Source organism: Phaethon lepturus, unplaced genomic scaffold, assembly GCF_000687285.1.
Source record: "Phaethon lepturus isolate BGI_N335 unplaced genomic scaffold, ASM68728v1 scaffold47875, whole genome shotgun sequence".
Lineage (NCBI taxonomy): Eukaryota > Metazoa > Chordata > Aves > Phaethontiformes > Phaethontidae > Phaethon > Phaethon lepturus.
Genome location: NW_010543611.1, coordinates 1 through 17,554, shown reverse-complemented (window position 1 = coordinate 17,554; position 17,554 = coordinate 1). Strand labels below are relative to the sequence as shown.

The window sequence follows — 17,554 nt, the reverse complement described above, 5'->3', positions numbered from 1 at the left end:
CTGAGGTTTTGTAGAGCTGTGGTAGACACCAGGCTTGAGGTAGCCACAGGGATTGTAGTGAGATGAAAAACGGGAAGGGGTTTTTTTTTAGGGGTTTTGTTGTGATTTTTTTTTAAAATTAGGCTGATTGACATTGGTTTTGATCTGTATAATTCAAGTGGCTGCTGCATGCTTTGGAGAATTACCTGGCTCGTCGCTTCAGTGTGCATCCTTGAACACCTAAAAAGGTTCATGGGAGAGAGCAGACTTCTTGTTCTTGATATTTCTACAGTAAAAAGACAAGTGTTTTTAAAGGATGCTTCTTTTCTTTCTTTGTTCCTGCATTGCAAAGTGGGGAAAATTACTCAAATGAGTTAATTAGGAGCTAATGAGTTAATTAGGAGTTGGTCAGGCATTGGAACAGGCTGCCCAGGAAGGTGGTGGAGTCGCCATCTCTGGAAGTGTTCAAAAAACGTGTAGATGTGGCACTTCAGGACATGGTTTAGGGGACATGGTGGCGCTGGATTAATGGTTGGACTTGATGATCTTGAAGGTCCTTTCCAACCTTAGTGATTCTGTGATTCTGTAATTAGAAGAAGTCTTCTGGCAGGGACAGAAGGGTCAGGACAGTTCTTCACAGGCTGGCTGAGAGGACCTCAGCCCTGCCTGACAAAAAGCCAGGTCTTCTAGAGGTTTTGTTTTTTCTAGAGGATGGGCAGACGGCTGTGACTGGGCGCTGCTGGAGAGGAGAACAAAATGTGAACAGCCCAAGGTTTTTATTTTTCCTTCATCTTGCTTAAAACATATGTCTTGTCTCTTTCTTTGGAAATGTTTATTTAGCTAAACAACCCACAAGCAGGTGGGAGAAGAAAACTCTTTTGTGAAAACCACAACGCTCCTCCTGTATGAAAAGACTGAAAAAGCTCAGTCTTACTTCTCTGGCACAAACAGGGAAACTTTTTATTTCTTATAATCCCAGATTAGAAAGAGAAAAGAAAAAAAATTCAACCTCTGGAGAGTTTTCTTTAATGTGAATGTTATCAGAAAGCAAAAGGCCAAGCCTCGACATCTCTCTCCCCTTTTAAATGTAATTTTTATCACCGCTTTTGACTGAGAGCAGCAGGACTGGCGCGTGCTCTGTGGAAGTCTTTGTTCCCCCATGGCTGGGGTCTTATGTCTGGCCCGGTGAGCCGCTCCCCGTGGTCCCGGCATGAGTGAGGCTGTGCAGAGGGGCTCGTGCGATGCTGCCAGTGAGCTGCCATGCTTTGGGCATGTAGAAATGTACATTTCCAAAGGGAGTGCTCTGTCCTGCAGGATTGTGCAGCACTGATACGCTATGCCAGTACTGCCTGGAGCGTGCCTTTGCTGGAGAAATGGCTGTTCTAACTAGCTCTGGGGAGGGCAGCGTCGTCTGGAGCAGGCAGCATCTCTGGAGCAGGCAGGAGCCCGGTACCAATCCTGTTAGCAGGCAGGCTGCATTCAGCTGGCTGCTGGCACACGTGTGAGATGTGTGCACACATATAAGCTGCCTGACCGCAAAGCTACCCTACCTTTGGCCAGTTGTGGTTGTAGGAATAATTATCTGATGGTTCTGCAGCTGATGGATTTTCATAGCTTAACCTATGTGAAAGTGCAGGCTGAGGGGATGGGAGCGTGCGCTCAGTTCAGATTGATTTTTGGATGCTAACTTCCAACGCCAGGCACCCGTATTCCTCCCTTCACGTTCTGCTGTCTTAGATACAGTCAGAAATGTTCTTCTGTATGTGTGGGGTATAACTGGTTCTCTTTTTGCCTTCAGCCCTGTTAAGTAAATTATCATGACTTTTTCCTAATACTACAGCAGCAGGTGGTCTAACCAAGGAAAAACTTTGTCGCTCATTTACCTCCCCTCCCTTGAGGTCCATGTCTGTGAAGTGCAAAAAGAAGAGAGACTCTAAAAGATTCATCAGCAGGGAATCGCTGATGCGCTGTGGAGAGGATTAGGAAACGGACCGTCTCTTCAGAGCTCAGTACACATCCAGGACAGCCTCCTCTGCAGAGGAAGCCATTGTGCGCTCCCTGCACGCTTCTCTGCGTCGTGAGCCAGCACCCAGACAGCGAGCAATCACACGGGCCCTTATGAGGTTAATGCATTACGTGCCATGCACAAGCAAGATCTGGAGCTGAGAGGGGTACTGGAGCCTGGCCCAAGGCTTCGTGACATGACCCTGGCACCTGGCTCTCAGGGAACAAGGCAGTTGCTCAGGAAAATGTCGTTACCTATTATTTACAGGGCCAAGGATGTGCATCCCCATTCATTTGGGGAACAAAGGCGCAGTTTTGGCCCCAGGAACATGGACAGTCCAGAGTGGGCTGTTCCTGCACGTGGATAAATAACCATCTTGTACCTTCGTTCCTTTTTTCAGTTGCATAGTTCCTGCGTGCTCCTCTCCTTGTCTTTCCTCAGCCATGTCTGCGTCCAGTTCTCTGGTTTGTATTCCAGGGCCTTTATTTCTGTCTGTCTCAGTCCTGAAACTGGCCTGGAAGGCTCTTAAGTGCTTTTGTTGCTGTAGTTGACAGGAGCAAAGCCTTCCAGGCTGCATTAGTGCTGCTTCAGGCTGGCAGGCAACAGATGGAAAATAAACTAGTTCAGGAGCTCTGGGGATGGTAATGGTGCTGCAGGCAATAGAGAATAAACACGGTTAAACAGCAGAATACAGAGTATTTATCCTTGCAGCTTTAGGCTTTTATGGGGGTGACAGGAGAAGCTGCTTCAAATGATGGGTCGCAGGGGATGCGCTGCAGGCTGGTTGGCAGTGATGTGGCTTGTCTGACTTGCTGCGTCTCTCTCCTCCTCTCATACCAACGTGGAGCTCTCTTGTTCTGCCTGCAAGTTGTCCCTTTCCCTTCAGCGCTGAGTGTTGCGGTGCAGAAACGACTAGAAGGATCTAGAGCCTTTCTGGGGCTGCTCCAAGGGAGACATTGCGTTTCAGTGGTGTTTTCCATTGGAGGATCTCCCTGTAGGCTTTGTAGGCTGCCTCACCAAGTATTGCAGAGGGAGAAACTGAGACACAGGGTGGCTGGGATCTTGTAGAAGTTTCTGGAGAAGACCATGGGATTTGTGGGTTCCTAGCATACGGCTGAATGGGTGGGCAGTGCTCCCTGCGGAGTGAGGGGCCGAAACGCTCCATCCAGTCCTGAGGCTGGAGACCTGGAGGGGAACCTGGCTACAGCAGGGCATTTGTGCATGGTAATGCTGGCATGGATCTCAGTGCGGGTTTAAATAAAGTTGCTTTCTGCAGAGTTACAAGGGCTCAGTTCATGTCCTTTGTGTTTTGGTCATGTGGGTAGTCCTGTATTTGACTGCCTTTGTTTCACTGTGCATCAGTTAGTTACAGAAATCACAATCTCCAGGTGCCCCAAGTATCTGCGGGTTTAGGGCTAAATATCTGGAAAAAGTTGGAAATTTTTCTGACAAAAGACTTTGAGGCCGACTCTGAGCAAATGATTCCGTTTGAATTACTCAGCCAGATGTAGTTTTAATATGCTCATGCCAACAGTTCCTGGACACCGATCCCTATTGTAAATAGCACAAAATCCTGCCAAGGGGCGTTAATCTTTCAATTTGATGGCTTTGTGTGTGTGCTGGAAAGAATGCAAATTAACTGTGAAGCTGAGAGAGGCCGGAGTGAATTTCTGCAAGAGGTTGGAATGAAATCTCACTTGCCTTTTCTTCCTGAACTAGGAGCTGGCACTGAAGTCTTTGGGAAGTGAGGGGCTGTTTCTCTTTTCTTCTCTGGACACAAACAACGATCTGTACCTCAGTCCAGAAGAGTTCAAGCCAATAGCTGAGAAGCTGACAGGTAGGTATCTGCCTACCTTGCAGAGCTCTCTCTGCACAGACCAAGCAAAAGCCAAAGTTAATGCACTCAGCAGTTTTTATTCATGTCTTATTTTTTTCTGGATGCTGTTTTGGGTCTTATTTACATGAAGAGAGGCTGCTAAGCTTTACGTGTTTTTGAAAAGGCTTAAGCGCTAGACATCACTTTCACAAAGTAGAGTTTTTATAAGACTGAAGATCCCATTGCTGGACTAGCAAAGTCCGTAAATTACTTTGTCTAAAGCTTAAAGGGGATTTGGGATGGGTGAATGCAACAAATACAGCTCAACCCAGGCTAGGCCAAAACTATTAGCGAGTCGCAGCGTTTCATTCATACGCTCCTCCGTCTCTAGCAGTCTCTCTCGGATAGCAATTGTGAGAGATGACGTCTGGAGACTGTATCAGCATGTGGCAAATGTCTCTTGGTGGTGCCAAGCAGGAAGAAGTGTGGTGATGATCATGTACAGGAGAGCTTACAGTACAGTTGAAATACAGACGGTTGTTTGTGCTGTAATGAATTGGCTAAAGCACGTCTTCTGATCCCTCCTAGGTGAAATGAGACTCTGTAACTGAGCCATGGGGTTTAGAGAGTCATCCACTGAAAGGAGGGCTCCCCTTTAATTCATGCAGCTGAAGCTGGTCTCTGGGGTGGGCCTGAGTTCTGTCGCTGCATACAGTGTAGGGACAGCTGGGAAGCTCCCAGTGGTCCTGGATTTGCCAGGATAAATGTGTAATCACTTCACAATTGCTTAAAAGGGGAGGGAGGGGAAACAGCTGCTTAAATTCCTGTCCCTCTGTCTAGGGGTTGCTCCCATTTCAGAGTTTGAAGAGGAGGAGACGCCTGATCCAAGCGGGGAGACGTTGTCCGTCGTGGCTAAATTCCAGCCTTTGGTCATGGAAACGATGACAAAGAGCAAAGACGGTTTCTTGGGAGTAAGTATCATGTAGGATGTGTGTGGCCAGAAATTCTGGTATAAACATGTCCAATGGGCTGGTAACATCACCCAGAATAAGTGCTAGCGCATTAGGAGGGGGAGATGGTCTTGCTCAAGCCCGTGGGATTTGCTTTGACGAGCAAGCTCATGGCTTTCTGCAGCATTTCATTGTTTTCAGTGCACTCAGCAGCACTGTGCCTCAGTTAATACGCCCTTCCCGGGAAGCCAGAAGCAGACACTGGAGATGGCTGTCCTGGAGCTAAGTCCAAAAGCAGTGGTGTTATGTGGTATGTTCCCCTCTCCCAGTTCCTATTACTCAAATAATTGAAAGCTAACAGAACTGTTTAGTGATGTTTGGGGTGGTAGGAAGAAGTTAAAATGTGATATATTTTTTTTTCCCCCTTCTCCAAAGCCTACTTATATCCATCAGCACTACTGCACATTTGAAGAGTCCAGCCTAGGCTCTGATAGTGTCTTCTGTTCACAGATTTCTCATGTTGCTCTGTCTGGGCTGAGGAATTGGACTGCCCCAGTGGCCCCTAGGAGTGTGATGCTTGCCAGGCAGTTTAAAGCCTTTCTTCCTCCAAAGAATAAACTGGATCTTGGGGATCCGTGGTGGATAATTCCTAGTGAATTGAACATCTTCACTGGGTATCTTTCCAACAACAGATTTTACCCTCCTCCTCCCAAGGGCAAAGAGGTGAGATGTGAAACTCAATTTCTATCTACCTGAGAGGTAGTTTGTATAAATGTTCTGCCTTATAGCCCAGATGAATCGCAGGAATCCCTAGAAGGACAAGGCTATTGCGTTATGTCTCCCTGGACTTTCTAAGGGGGCAAGGTGGCTGCAGCATAGAGCTAGGAGCACAGTCTCCTAAATTGGGGGTAAAACTGAGAGGAGGCAAAAGCTCTGGGTGGCTGTCATGGCCAGATGAGATTGACTGGAGTAACTTCATCTTGCTTTGTTTGAAGTGTTTGGGTTTTTAGGCTAGTCTTTCCTGGACAGGGAGGGGAGAGGGTTATTCAGAAAGCACTTGGATGAAGTGATCATGCCTTGTAGAACAGTTGCCGAGTGGCACCCCAGAGGTGAGCGTTTCATTGACAAGTGAAACAACGTGTATACATAGTTTGTAAAGCCAGGCATGTATATCGCTGTCCCCCAGGGTGCCTGGGTAGGTGTTAAGTGATCACATAGTTGATATACCTTTGCAATCTGGTGTGCTTATTGATTGCATGCCCACTCTTTCAAAGTCTTAAGTAGTATTGATGGAGGCAGCCTCATAGATCAGTTTACCATACTCAGACATTCAACCAACTGGGATGATGGAAACTTGTAAACAATGGGAATAGCATAAAAAGCCTGGAAGATGGATTTATTTTTAAAAGCAGTCTCTTGCTTTATCTCCTTGCATTGTGATTAGTTAGGTCTCTGAGATAATTTTTAACTCATAGCAGTTCTCTTGCCTTCCTGATCTGGTGGGGAGTTACTTTGGAGCTGCAGCTGACCTGCAGTAGAGGAAATGTTCTTATTTTTCCTCTCTTACAATTTGTCTAGATCATAATCCACAGGCTTTTGAGCATGTTCCACCCACGCCCCTTTGTCAAAACCCGCTTTGCTCCGCAGGGAGCTGTGGCCTGCATCCAAGCCATCAGCACTTTCTACTACACCATAGCGTTCAGGTAAGGCATTTCTGAATTCAGGGGGCACTTCTGAATTGGTTCCATATCTCAGTGGAGTGGAGAAGGCTGCTGTGAGCTCATGGCAGAGAGTGCGCATGTCATTGCACGTGCAGTCGTGTTCCCCAGCAAGATCAGATGTGTCCTGGCTGGGAGAGAGGCGAAACAGTTGGAGGAAGAGGGTGGTTCACAGCCAGCTCTGGCCCATGTGTGATGCTTTGCTGACGCCCAAAGAGGGCACCCGTGCTCGAGTGCCTGGTGAGGCAAGGACTGCTGCCTGGATGCAGGACAGCAGCTGTTCTCCGTCACCCTTGGTTTGGAGCTATCCCTGGCTGAAAGCGGACAGTTTGATTAGCAAGAAATTTGTTAGATTTTGGTTAAACGGCTGGTGGGATGCCTTTCCAAGGCGGGGAGTCTGCGGAATTATTCTCTTGTTTTACTGGGAGTGTTACACACAGCTTTTATTTGCCTGGTCAAGATGCAAGGGAGGCTGAAGTGGTCTTAGTCTGTTCCTGTGTTTCAAGGAACAGCAGTGTAATTCATCCTTCCTGGATGGACACTTTACTGCCCAATTCCAAAAGGCATCAATACTGGAGATGATCCTGACCCAGGGGATCTGCTGCAGTCTTTTACTCTCTTCATTGTGTGACATGAAAAGCTTTTTGAACGGAACCTCTCTGCCTCAATTTAGCTTCATAATTTCTTCATAATTTCCCTGCTGTCATCTGCAGTGCATGATCCATTCACTGCTCCCGGCACTGCAGCTGATGGCTCCTTTCTTGTTTCAGGATCCACGCTGAGTTCCAACTGAACGAGCCACCAGACTTCCCCTTCTGGTTTTCCCCAGGCCAGTTCACAGGTCACATCATCCTCTCCAAGGATTCTTCCCATGTCCGCGAGTTTAAGCTCTTTGTCCCTAACAACAGGTACAGCTGTTTCTCCCCGGGTGCTGAGCAGACTTGAGGATTGTTACAAAGGAGGCCCAGTGGAACGCAGGGGCTCTGGGATCCTGTCCTGTGCAGGACTAGGGGCCATACATGGGGGGAGGCCGGGGGGCTCTTTTTATATGAAGATATGAGTGCAGTGACAGCCCCAGCCCGTGCAGGGAAGGCAGATCTGCAGTCTCAGCTTTGGGCAGGCTACTTCTACTGTTTGCTTATCTGTTTTCCCCACACATCCTTTTCTGCCAGCAGTCATCACGGTCATCATGTCCTCAATTCTCTGGATACAGTTATTCCCTAAACTGGTTCTGATGCAATTTTTCAGGAATAGCTCTGTTTATCAACAGGTCTGGAGGGCGTCTGGCGTGGAAGAGGCAGGGAAGGACAAGGGCAGAGGAGGCACAGGGGAGAAGCAGGGCAGAGGTTACTGGGGACATGGAGCCTGGGGTTGGGGATAGTTGTCCTTGCACAACCCGACTGCAGCTGGCACGTGCTTCAACTGAGTGTCCAAGCCTGAGCTGTCCTGTGCCAAACCACTTTAGAGGGAGGTACCTGCAGGCCCATGGGAAGACACACAGGCATGAGGAATTTAAGTTGTCCTCATATTGCCCTAGAGATGAGCAGCAGCCTCTTCCCTAGTAGCACTGCTGCAAGCACTGCTCCCCTTGTCCTGTCCCAGCAGTCCCTGGAGGTGGCAGGGACTCTTGCAGATGTTGCAAGCTGCAGAAAGCTCCTTGGGTGCCTGTGATGGATGATCTCATGCTTTTCAGCCAAGTCCCTGGAAAATCTGAGTGAATTGAGTTCTGCAGTTGTCTGTAAAACTGAGAAATGCATTTCTACTTGTCGCTGAGGATCCATGACCCATTTCAGGGTCTGATACACTCACCAGTATCTGTCCCTTGGTACTTGGAGGATGAGGAGAGACAGGCAGGGTGTGGAGAGCAGCCCCTGGCAATCTCAGTGCCTGGCTTAAAGCACTGAAGTTCAGCAAAGCCTGATGCTCTTGCTTCAACGTATTTCTTGCTTGGTGTTTCACAGGTTAAGGTTTGGTGTGCATAGCTTTGCACTAGCTCATTACTGCTCTCTGGCAAGAAGCTGGAAGCGTTTCAGGGGAAAGAAGCTTCAAATCTCTTTGCCCATGACGGCTGGAGTGAAAATTCTATTATAACATTACCCTGGTGACTCAATCCCTATGGCTCTGTCAGCACATTTGTTACAGCAAGCAGACACTTAGGGCTCTGCCAGCAACTCCTTACAAAAACCTTTCGCTTCTAGAAAAAACACTTTAAAAAGTTCAGTGGGATCAGAATGTGCAAGTCAAGCACTGGGAAGGAAGGGGGAGCAAAGACACCTCTCTCTTCCATACTTCCATACTTCCTCTCTTCCATACTACTCAGCGGTGTCAGCGCATTTGCCCAGAGTGCTGAGAGGGTGCCTGGGCCCCGATCCAGCAGGGATCTAAGTGTTGCTGGTCCTGTGCAGGGAACACGGTGATCTCCAAGGAGCCAGAGGCTCTGGGCTTCAGTGCTGACCCTGCAAGAGGAGTATTGGATCTTCTTATTTGTTTGGAGTTTCTCATACACAGCTTTAGCCATGGGTGACTCTGAACATAGTGGGTTCACCTTGCAGGTCTCTGAACGTTGATATGGAGTGGCTGTATGGGGCGAGTGAAAGCAGCAACATGGAAGTGGATATCGGTTACCTGCCTCAGGTCTGTAGTCACTCTCAGTCCTCTGTATGTGCTCAGCATCTCAGCAGGGATTTATGCTGCCAAGGCCCTGAGCTGTATAACCTCAGTTATCCCTGTTCTTTAGAGCTTTCTCGTGAACATTTCAGTATAGCAATATAGTCTCTGTTAATCTGTGTATGCCCTCTGCAGCAATATCTCCCTATTGCCAGTTCTTGTGATGCTTTACTTTTTCCCTCTGGGTGGGTTGAATCCTAAGCTCCCAGAGTCATGTGACTTTTTCCATTTTTAAAAAGTTGTCTGACAGGCAGTGGGGGAAGATTAGGAGCTGAACACAGGCCCCAAGCCCAGAGGCACATGAACACTGTGTGTCTGAATTTAGAAACTGCATGAGGTTATTCTTCTATTTTGTGGTAATCCCAGCTCTCGGGACAGGAAACATAAGCCAGGATTTTGAATGCCTGAATTTAACAGTCCCATTTTCTCTTAAACTAGATCCATGTTTCTTTTTAATGGCCAAAAGTCAGGAAAACAGACTTACAAAATAATTTCAGATGTACCAGAACACTGAACTACAGGGAAGCTCCTGAACAGCTTTCCCTGTTGCACCCTCTTGTGGCTAGCCACGGGCTGTGTAAGGGCTGTGCTGGTGGTCCGAGCAAGAGCTTCAGCTAGCCCTGCAGGTCCCAATGACTGTAAGGATCTGGTGTCCCACAGTCAAAAATCTCCACTGGGAAGGTGGGAACACGGAGTGAACAGGTCTCATGCATTTCCAATCTAGCGAGCACAGACAGTAACTGAAGGAAATGAAGTTGCTTTCCTGCTATTCTCCAGTAAAACATATCTGCAGCTGGTAAAGTGCAGCTCCAGGAGACAGTAGATCAAGCTGTATCTTCGTTAGAAGCTGCACAGTCTTATTTTGCATCGTTATCCTGTCCTGGAGTACAGAAAAACCAGGAGTGGGATGTCTGCAATGTCCAACTCAGCCTGTTCTCCTGCAGATGGAGCTGGAATCGACAGGGCCTTCAATCCCCTCTGTGATCCATGACGAGAACGGAAATGTGATTGACAGCAGGGATCCCTCAGGGGAGCCCATTCAGTTTGTGTTCGAAGAGATAACCTGGCAGCAGGAAATCCCCTGGGAAGAGGCAGCCCAGAAGCTGGAAGTGGCCATGTATCCATTCAAGAAGGTGAGGAAGGGGCTGGGCTCTTCCTTGGCGTGTTTATTTGGGGCAGGTCATCTTCACTGAGATGTCCAGCCACCTCGAGGACCAGCAGAAACCAGAGGCCACGACCTGATCAGCATTCAGAGTAGCGTTAAGGGTCTCCCAGCTCAGGTGTGCCTCCCAGGCACTTTGTGTGTGGCTTGATGGACTTCCAGTTTCCAGATGAAGGAGTACAGCATCTCTGAAAGGCCGTTTGGGGTCGCACAGCAGCACAGGCAGGAGCAAAGCTGTCATGTGTCCCAGGCTTGTCTTGTAAATGCAGGCTCATCCTTCCTTCCTCTTATCAGTAGCTGCCAATGCGATTTCTGAGTGAGGCAGGTAATCGCGCTGCTTACAAATGGATTTCCTCTGGCGTTACTTTTGCAACGTTCAGCTACCTTTGGACCAAGCTTTCCTTATCATCAGAAAACACACAATCCGCCTGTGCTTCTGCATCCCGCAGTGAGACACAAATTTATAGGATTGGGTGACCCAAACTATATAACATGCCAGTAGCCTGTGGAGCAGATGGCTACTGCCTGTCACTGCTTCCTTGGCTGAAGGGACACGTTTCAATGGCTGCCTCTTTGTGCTTGAGCTTACAAATATCCCTTCGAGCTGCCAAGATGTTAATAAAGTTCCCTTCATTTGAGTGATTGGAACAATCTCTGTGCAGGGTCTCTCACAGCCCATTTTTAGGCCGTTTCAGTGAGGTTTTGTAATAAATATCTCAGGGCCAGATTTCCCAGGCTGCTGAGGTGTCTTTGCAGACGTCCTGCCCACAGCTGTGCAGATGCTCTCTGCAGTGTGTAAAGGTGGGGGGCTCTGTAGGCGCCGGTAACAGCCCACGTGCTGTGAGGGGCTCGCTACAGTCTCACCAGGAGATGAAGTTGTCTCTGGGGATTGCACCACAGTTGTCGTTTGCTTTAATCTGCAGGAACTATTGCAGATGAAACTCTGTGTGTCACCTGTGGGACGTGGCAGGTCTGGTTCCTTCAGACCCTGCTTGTATTTGAGATGGGCTGTTCTCTGTCTATTTCTCAAGCTGTGTCTCTGCCTCCAGGTCTCCTATCTTCCCTTCACACAAGCTTTTGAGAGAGCAAAAGCAGAAAAGAAGCTGGTGCACTCAATCCTGCTGTGGGGTGCCCTGGATGACCAGTCCTGCTGAGGTGAGGACCTTCCCAGCGTGGCTGGAGGAATGATGTGCCTCATTCAGGCTCTGAGAAGAGCTGGGGGTCAGGGAGCTGGTCACAAGCCAGCGGTAAATGTTGTGTTACTCATTTTGGCACTGAAGATGCTGAATAGAAAAGGGCTGGAAGTGAGGAATTACTGGTCAGAGTTTAGGTCCCAATGACAGGATCAGTTCTATTTGAGAGAAGCCCTAGACCAACTCACTAATTCAAGTGCCTTTGTCAAGGTGGAAGCATGGGTCTGATCTTTCTCTTTTCTCTTCCCCTCTCAGTCTGCTTGGGTAGAGGCAGCATCTGCAGGGTGAAAGGGACACTGCTCTCTGCTTTGTCCCTGACACCTGCACAGGAGAAGCCAGAGCCAGATGTGGGCTTGGGGTTGTCCTGATGTGTAGCTCTTTCCCCCTGCCACGCACAAGATCTTGCATACCACAATGAGCAGGAGTGATGGGTGGGAGAGCGGCCGATTTCTTTAGTCCTTTCTCCCCTTAAAAACTCTCACGTGTGTGTAGGCTCTGCTTGGTGTGAACAGCAAGAGGCACTCAGGATGGATCCGCAGGGCCTGGTCCTTTCCTAAATGCGCCACACCAGTCAGCCTCCATGGCAGGCTTGTCCTGGTCCTTCAGTGGCCTTGCAAGTGGCTGGGGTCTGCTCTGCTGAGTCTTCTCCGCCAGTAGCACACATGGGAAACAATAAGCTGTGGAACTGGCAACAAAGGAGAAAAAAAAAACAATGGGCTGGGCCAGGGGGAGCCCGAGCCAGCTGCCCCAGCAACCAGAGCGGTGGTATCGCGGTGGCATCAAACATGGCAACAGCCAGCTCAGGAAACACTGCAAACCACTGTCTGTCTGTCTTCCTCTGCCAGGTTCGGGGCGAACTCTCCGGGAGACCGTCCTGGAAAGTTCGCCCATCCTTGCCTTGCTGAATGAGAGCTTCATTAGCAGCTGGTCACTGGTGAAGGAGCTGGAAGAGCTGCAGGTGAGTGTCACAGCCACATCTGCCACCTTTGTGTTCAGTACTGGTGAACGCAGACAACGCTTGGCACGGGGGTGCCAGCGGGAGGAGGGAGCTGACACCTGTGCCAGCGCGGGATTTCAGTTCCAAGCCCTCCGGTGTCCTAGCAATTGCAGGGGCCAAGCAACACCAGATGGAGGCAGGCTAAGAAAATGGCACAATGACCCCCTTTGCTCTGTCATGGTGCCAGTATTAAAAGCTAAACCAGATGCTTCACTGTGAGATAGCCTTGCCCAAGGCCATTTGTGCCATCAGCAAACTGATTTCTCTGTAACCCAGAGAGCAACCAAATACTGTCTGAACCCTGAGTCACCTGATATGCACCTTTGCCCACTTATGAGCCTGTCTCTGGACCTGTGCTGTCAGCTGGGGTCAGTCACAGAGCTGGAGACTCTGGGAAAAGCTGGGATCAGACTGTTGGTGTGCCTGGGAACTGCCAGTGGTGGGGTGATTTACTGTTTGGGGAGAAAATCTAGAGCTGAAATGTGAGAGGGAGACTGACTGAAAGGGAGTAGTAAAGCAGATCATGAGAATGGAACCGGTTACCACCATGCTGCAAAGCAGCCCTTCGGTCCCTCCATTCTTCCTGTGTTTGGTGTACTCTTCCTGTGCCATTCTGCTAGTTTTGGTGTGTGCAAACATGTTTCTTTGGGGTGTCCTTACAGACCAACAGAGAGAATGAGTTCTACAGCAAGCTGGCTGACCTGCATCTGGAGAAATACAACTTCCCTGTGGAGATGATCATCTGCCTCCCCAACGGCACGGTGGTATGTTTGTTACCCCTTCAGCTGGGCTTGGCTCTTCCCATTAGAACATGTTCTCTTCAGGGTCATCTGCAGACCCTGAAGGGAGTATCCTCTCCCCCAGCCATTCCCTGGCTCCTCAACCCTTTGTGGGGCTATAGTCCCTCATGGTGCTGTGCTCTCAGGGATGTTGTGGCAGACAGACAGCAGCTCTATCAAGAAATATGAAACAAATGTCTTTTTATTCAGAGACAGAACAGCAGCAGCTCTGGGCCAGAGGGGAAACAATCAGACTTGAACCAAATGCCTGCCTGTGATTCCTCATTGTCCCTGGTTGGAGACGGTGACCTTTGGGAAGCCGTTTTAACTTGTTTCCTGCACACGTTGTCCCTTGTGCTCATACTTTGGAGAAAATCTCTTCTTATCAGCACCTTCTAGCACATTTTTCTTTCCCTCAATTCCCCAGGTTTGTCACAGCACATCAGCCATTAGCAAGGCCACACGCTTCAGCTCTGCTGTGCTCCCCAACAGGCCCCTTGCCTTGGATTTGAAGAACGACAACAGTTCCTGATGCTTGACAGTGCGGCACTTTGCCGTGTGTCAGCGGCTGGGCTGTCTGTAGCAGAGGATCCTGCCAGGGCTAATCTGTGCCCCACGCTTGCCAGATGCTAGCTAGTGACACGTGCAGGGACTCCTTGCTGTCTCTTTAGAAGCTCAGCCTCTCACGAGGCTGTGGGCTGATGAGTGGCCTCAGCTCAGTGAGTAACAGCCTGTCGAGGCTGCTGTGTTCAGTGGCCCCATGTTCCCCTTTCCCACCTCCGTGGGGGAGCAGAAAGCACTTTTGAAGTGCAGCTCTGAAGCAGAACGCATTTGAAGCTCAGGTGCTGGTTTTGCAGCTATGCTGGGCTGAGAGCACACACCCCAGCAGTCAGCATGGTTGGGCTGCCATCTCCCCAGCCCTTGCTCAGAGATCGGTTAAGAAGAAGATGAAGGTGATTTGGGAAGAATCACGCAGGCGTAAAACCTAAGTGAGGGGTCAGTTCCCTTTGGGGGAAGAAACAGACTGTTGTCTTTCACACATCTTTCTCTTGCTGTAAAATGCAAACCTGAATCCTGGATGCTGAATTAGCATTTGCAAAGCATTAAGAGATTCTTTAAGCATTGTTAGTCTTGTCATCTGTGTCCTGGATAGAGGCCAAGGCAGTGGATGGGGAATTGCTCTGGCCCTTAAAGTCTCCTGTCCTCATCTGTTTTCTTTCCCAGGTTCACCATATCAATGCCAACTACTTCCTGGACATTACTTCTATGAAGCCTGAAGATGTTGAAAGTACCATCTTCAGTTTTTCAACCAATTTTGAAGACCCTTCTACTGCAACTTACCTCCAGTTCTTGAAGGAGGGACTGCAAAGAGCAAAACCATACCTGCAGACCTAAAAACAAAGGCACCTGAATGCCCCACGATTGGGCCCCATGAAATGGCCAAAGACTTCAGAGATCTATTTTGATTACAGCAGTTCTTCCTCATCTTCATGGCAGACGTTGATGTTGAGATGCAGACAGTCCCAGGACTGGGGCTTTGCTCTGGATGTTGGTTTGAGGCCAAGTTTCAAGTGATACCAGTTTACATAACCTGCCCTTTTGAGTTCAGGCAAATTTTTACAGGAGTGAAAATACTTGAATCTACAAACATTCTCAGTGCATACACCTTGGTTTGCCACTCTCCCTCATGTTTTTCCAGTTCCTGTTCAGACTTTGTGGCCAAACTCACGTAACAGCTGTACCAGGCGTCACCTGGAAGGCCCTGATCTCAAGGACTGGACTGTGTGTTGAATCATGGAGAACAGCACTGCCATTATGACCGAACACTCGTGGTGAGCGCCTGTGCCCGGTGGGCAAGGGTGCAGAATCCAGTGCAGGTGGGAAGCTCGCTCCTGGTAGCCAGTGTCCTCCACACCTCCTGGCCAGCAACAGCTCTGAGCTGTAAGCTGCCCTGTGGCTTGGATGCCAGCTCTTCACAGTGGCATTTACTGACAGCGATGGCATAATGGGACTGTAGCTGGTAATGTGTAGACATGAATGTAGGAGGTTTGAACTGGAGGTTTAAGCCCTGGAGTAGCCTCCTCCCAGCACCCCGTGTGACATGGTGGGAAAGCACTTATTCAGGTTCTTTGCATCTGAGGGAGGTGCTGAGGTTGACCCAGTGAAATTACGAATGGAGATCGGGGTATGAGAGGTATGGTGCAGCTCAGAGACATCAGGCGAGGATTAATTTAGGACGGGGATTAGGGGCCAGAGCCAGTTAGTTCCGCCAGTGCAGTACGTGCACTCCAGGCTACGGGACACGGTAGTGCCCCCACCCCATTCAGCCCAAGGCGGCTCCCACCCCACCTGCTTTGAGAGCTTTGTTCTCCCAGTATCTCCTCAGAGGTGATGAAATGCTCCGTCTTTGCTGTGAGCTGCCAAGTCACACTGAACGATGAACCATGATAAAGTTCCCTTCGGGAACGAGAGGTTCAGCGTTGCCCGGAGAGCACTAACTGATTGAGAACTGAGCAGTTTTAAATGCCAGCAGCACTAAGGAAATGTTGAGATTTTTCCAAAGGAACTGTTTGGACAGAACACCATTGTCCCTTATCTGTAACCACCCCAAGCAGTTGGTCCTACTCTGTACCAATGCCTGACTACAGAGTGAGTGTAACTTGGAGAAGGAAAGGTTAAATGAATAAGGTTTTTAAAGCATATTCCTGTAGATAGGTGAGGAGACAAAGCATCTTCAATAGATGGCTGCAAACAGCTATGGCTGGTGATGCTTTTTCTGCTCTAAAGCACAATTTTGTTGAACCAAATCAAATGAGGAGAAAAGCTGGTTTTTTGGAAGGAGTGTTTTCATTCCTGGGCTCCAGGACCTGGGAGGAACCTGGGGGTCATGACTACCCTGTCCCCAGCCCTCCTGTCTGCATCCATGGCTGCAGACTAAGCTTAGATGGACCTCTGGGCTAAGCCAGTGTAGCTTCACTAATTGCTCTAGTGAGATTAATTACCTATGGGATGTTTCTCAGTATTAGCTTTATAACTATGCATGAGTTCTGCACTTTTCTCACATGCCAAGGGGCCTGAACGACAAGCTTGCATCTGGCAGCGCGTTCAGCTGTGAAAAGTGCCAAAGCCTCCAGGCAGCGTTCGAGGCCAAGCTCCTGTTCAGTCTCATCCCTTCAGGGGACTTCGGCCCAAGCAGGGAGCAGCAGAGGAGACTTGAGTGCCTGCCTCCCCCAGCTCCTTGAGAGGCACAGCTGTAGTCTAAGATCTGCCCTTCTGGCTTTTACAAAGCTTCACGTGAGATATTTTTGCTGCACCTCTTCTGAGTCCCTTAGTCAGGGGTGTTGGACTTCGAAGTGGTGTCGGTCAGTTGCGCTGGGGTGGAGACTTCATTTATTTTCCTTCCCACTGGTTTTGCAGCAGAGGGGGCTGGAGAGGGCCATGGCTGAGCAGGCAGGGACTGCTTTTATCTTTCAAGGGTTGGAAACGTAGGCACGGCAGCTCTGTCACACTCTGCCTTGTGCTGAGGTCAGGAGGTGCAAGAGGCAGCATCGCTCGTTTGATCCTGCAGATGCAGAGCTCCCTGGCAGAGACGGTGCTTGCGATAGTCCCACGCACAAGTAGGGTCCGTGCCTGAGCCTGTGGTGATCCCGGGCTCACACGAAGCCTACAGGATCCCTGAAAATACCGTGGTTTTTCTCTCGTGACCCGCTGGGCTCTTGCAGCCCTGTCCAGAGCCACCTCCTGGGCTGGCTGAGCCCGAGGTGAAGGGGGTTAGCCTGGACGGTGGCAGAAGGGGCCCAAACAGCAGCCCCCAGGCTGGAGCAGTCTGGGGAACCAGGGGGAACTCGACTGTGTTCCCGTTAACCCATTAACTGCAAACCTGCCTTATTGATCTGTCGCTGCCCATTCGCTGCCGCGGGTGGGCTCCGCGCAGAAGCTGTTGCCTGAGGCTCTTACTTCATACGTGCCAAGCTCTGCGTCTCCTATTTGTAAAGTTCGGAAGTTTTTTCCATAGGTTTGCGATACCCCGGGGGGAGGAGGTGCTGCTTTTCCCCACCTGCCGTGCTCTGTGACGCTCTGGTCCGAAACCCGCAGCGGGTCAGAGCCGATGTTCGTCAGCGCGGGACCGGGGGAAGCAGCCCCACGCGGGGCGGTGCCGGTTGGCGTGAGGGGCCCTGGGCCCCGGCTGTAACTGCACTTGGTAAACCCATCCCACCCCCCTCGGCCTCCTGCAGTCCTTGTCTCTTCCGGAACGGCGGGCGGGGGGGGCAGGGCCGGTTTTGGGGGA

The 17,554-nt window shown here is 49.8% G+C and overlaps 1 protein-coding gene across 1 annotated transcript; it reads left to right on the top strand.

The window, feature by feature from the left end:
• Positions 1–3,703: 3,703 nt before the first annotated feature.
• On the top strand, positions 3,704–14,661 carry SEPN1 (selenoprotein N, 1; the record flags this gene model as incomplete). Its single annotated transcript, XM_010288387.1, is given in 11 exon segments — positions 3,704–3,821; positions 4,641–4,771; positions 5,261–5,473; positions 6,329–6,453; positions 7,239–7,376; positions 9,021–9,102; positions 10,080–10,268; positions 11,347–11,452; positions 12,336–12,448; positions 13,150–13,251; positions 14,491–14,661. Coding segments are annotated over 11 exon segments (1,488 nt in total), but the record flags the coding sequence as incomplete, so codon positions are not given.
• Between the last annotated feature and the right edge of the window lie 2,893 nt (positions 14,662–17,554).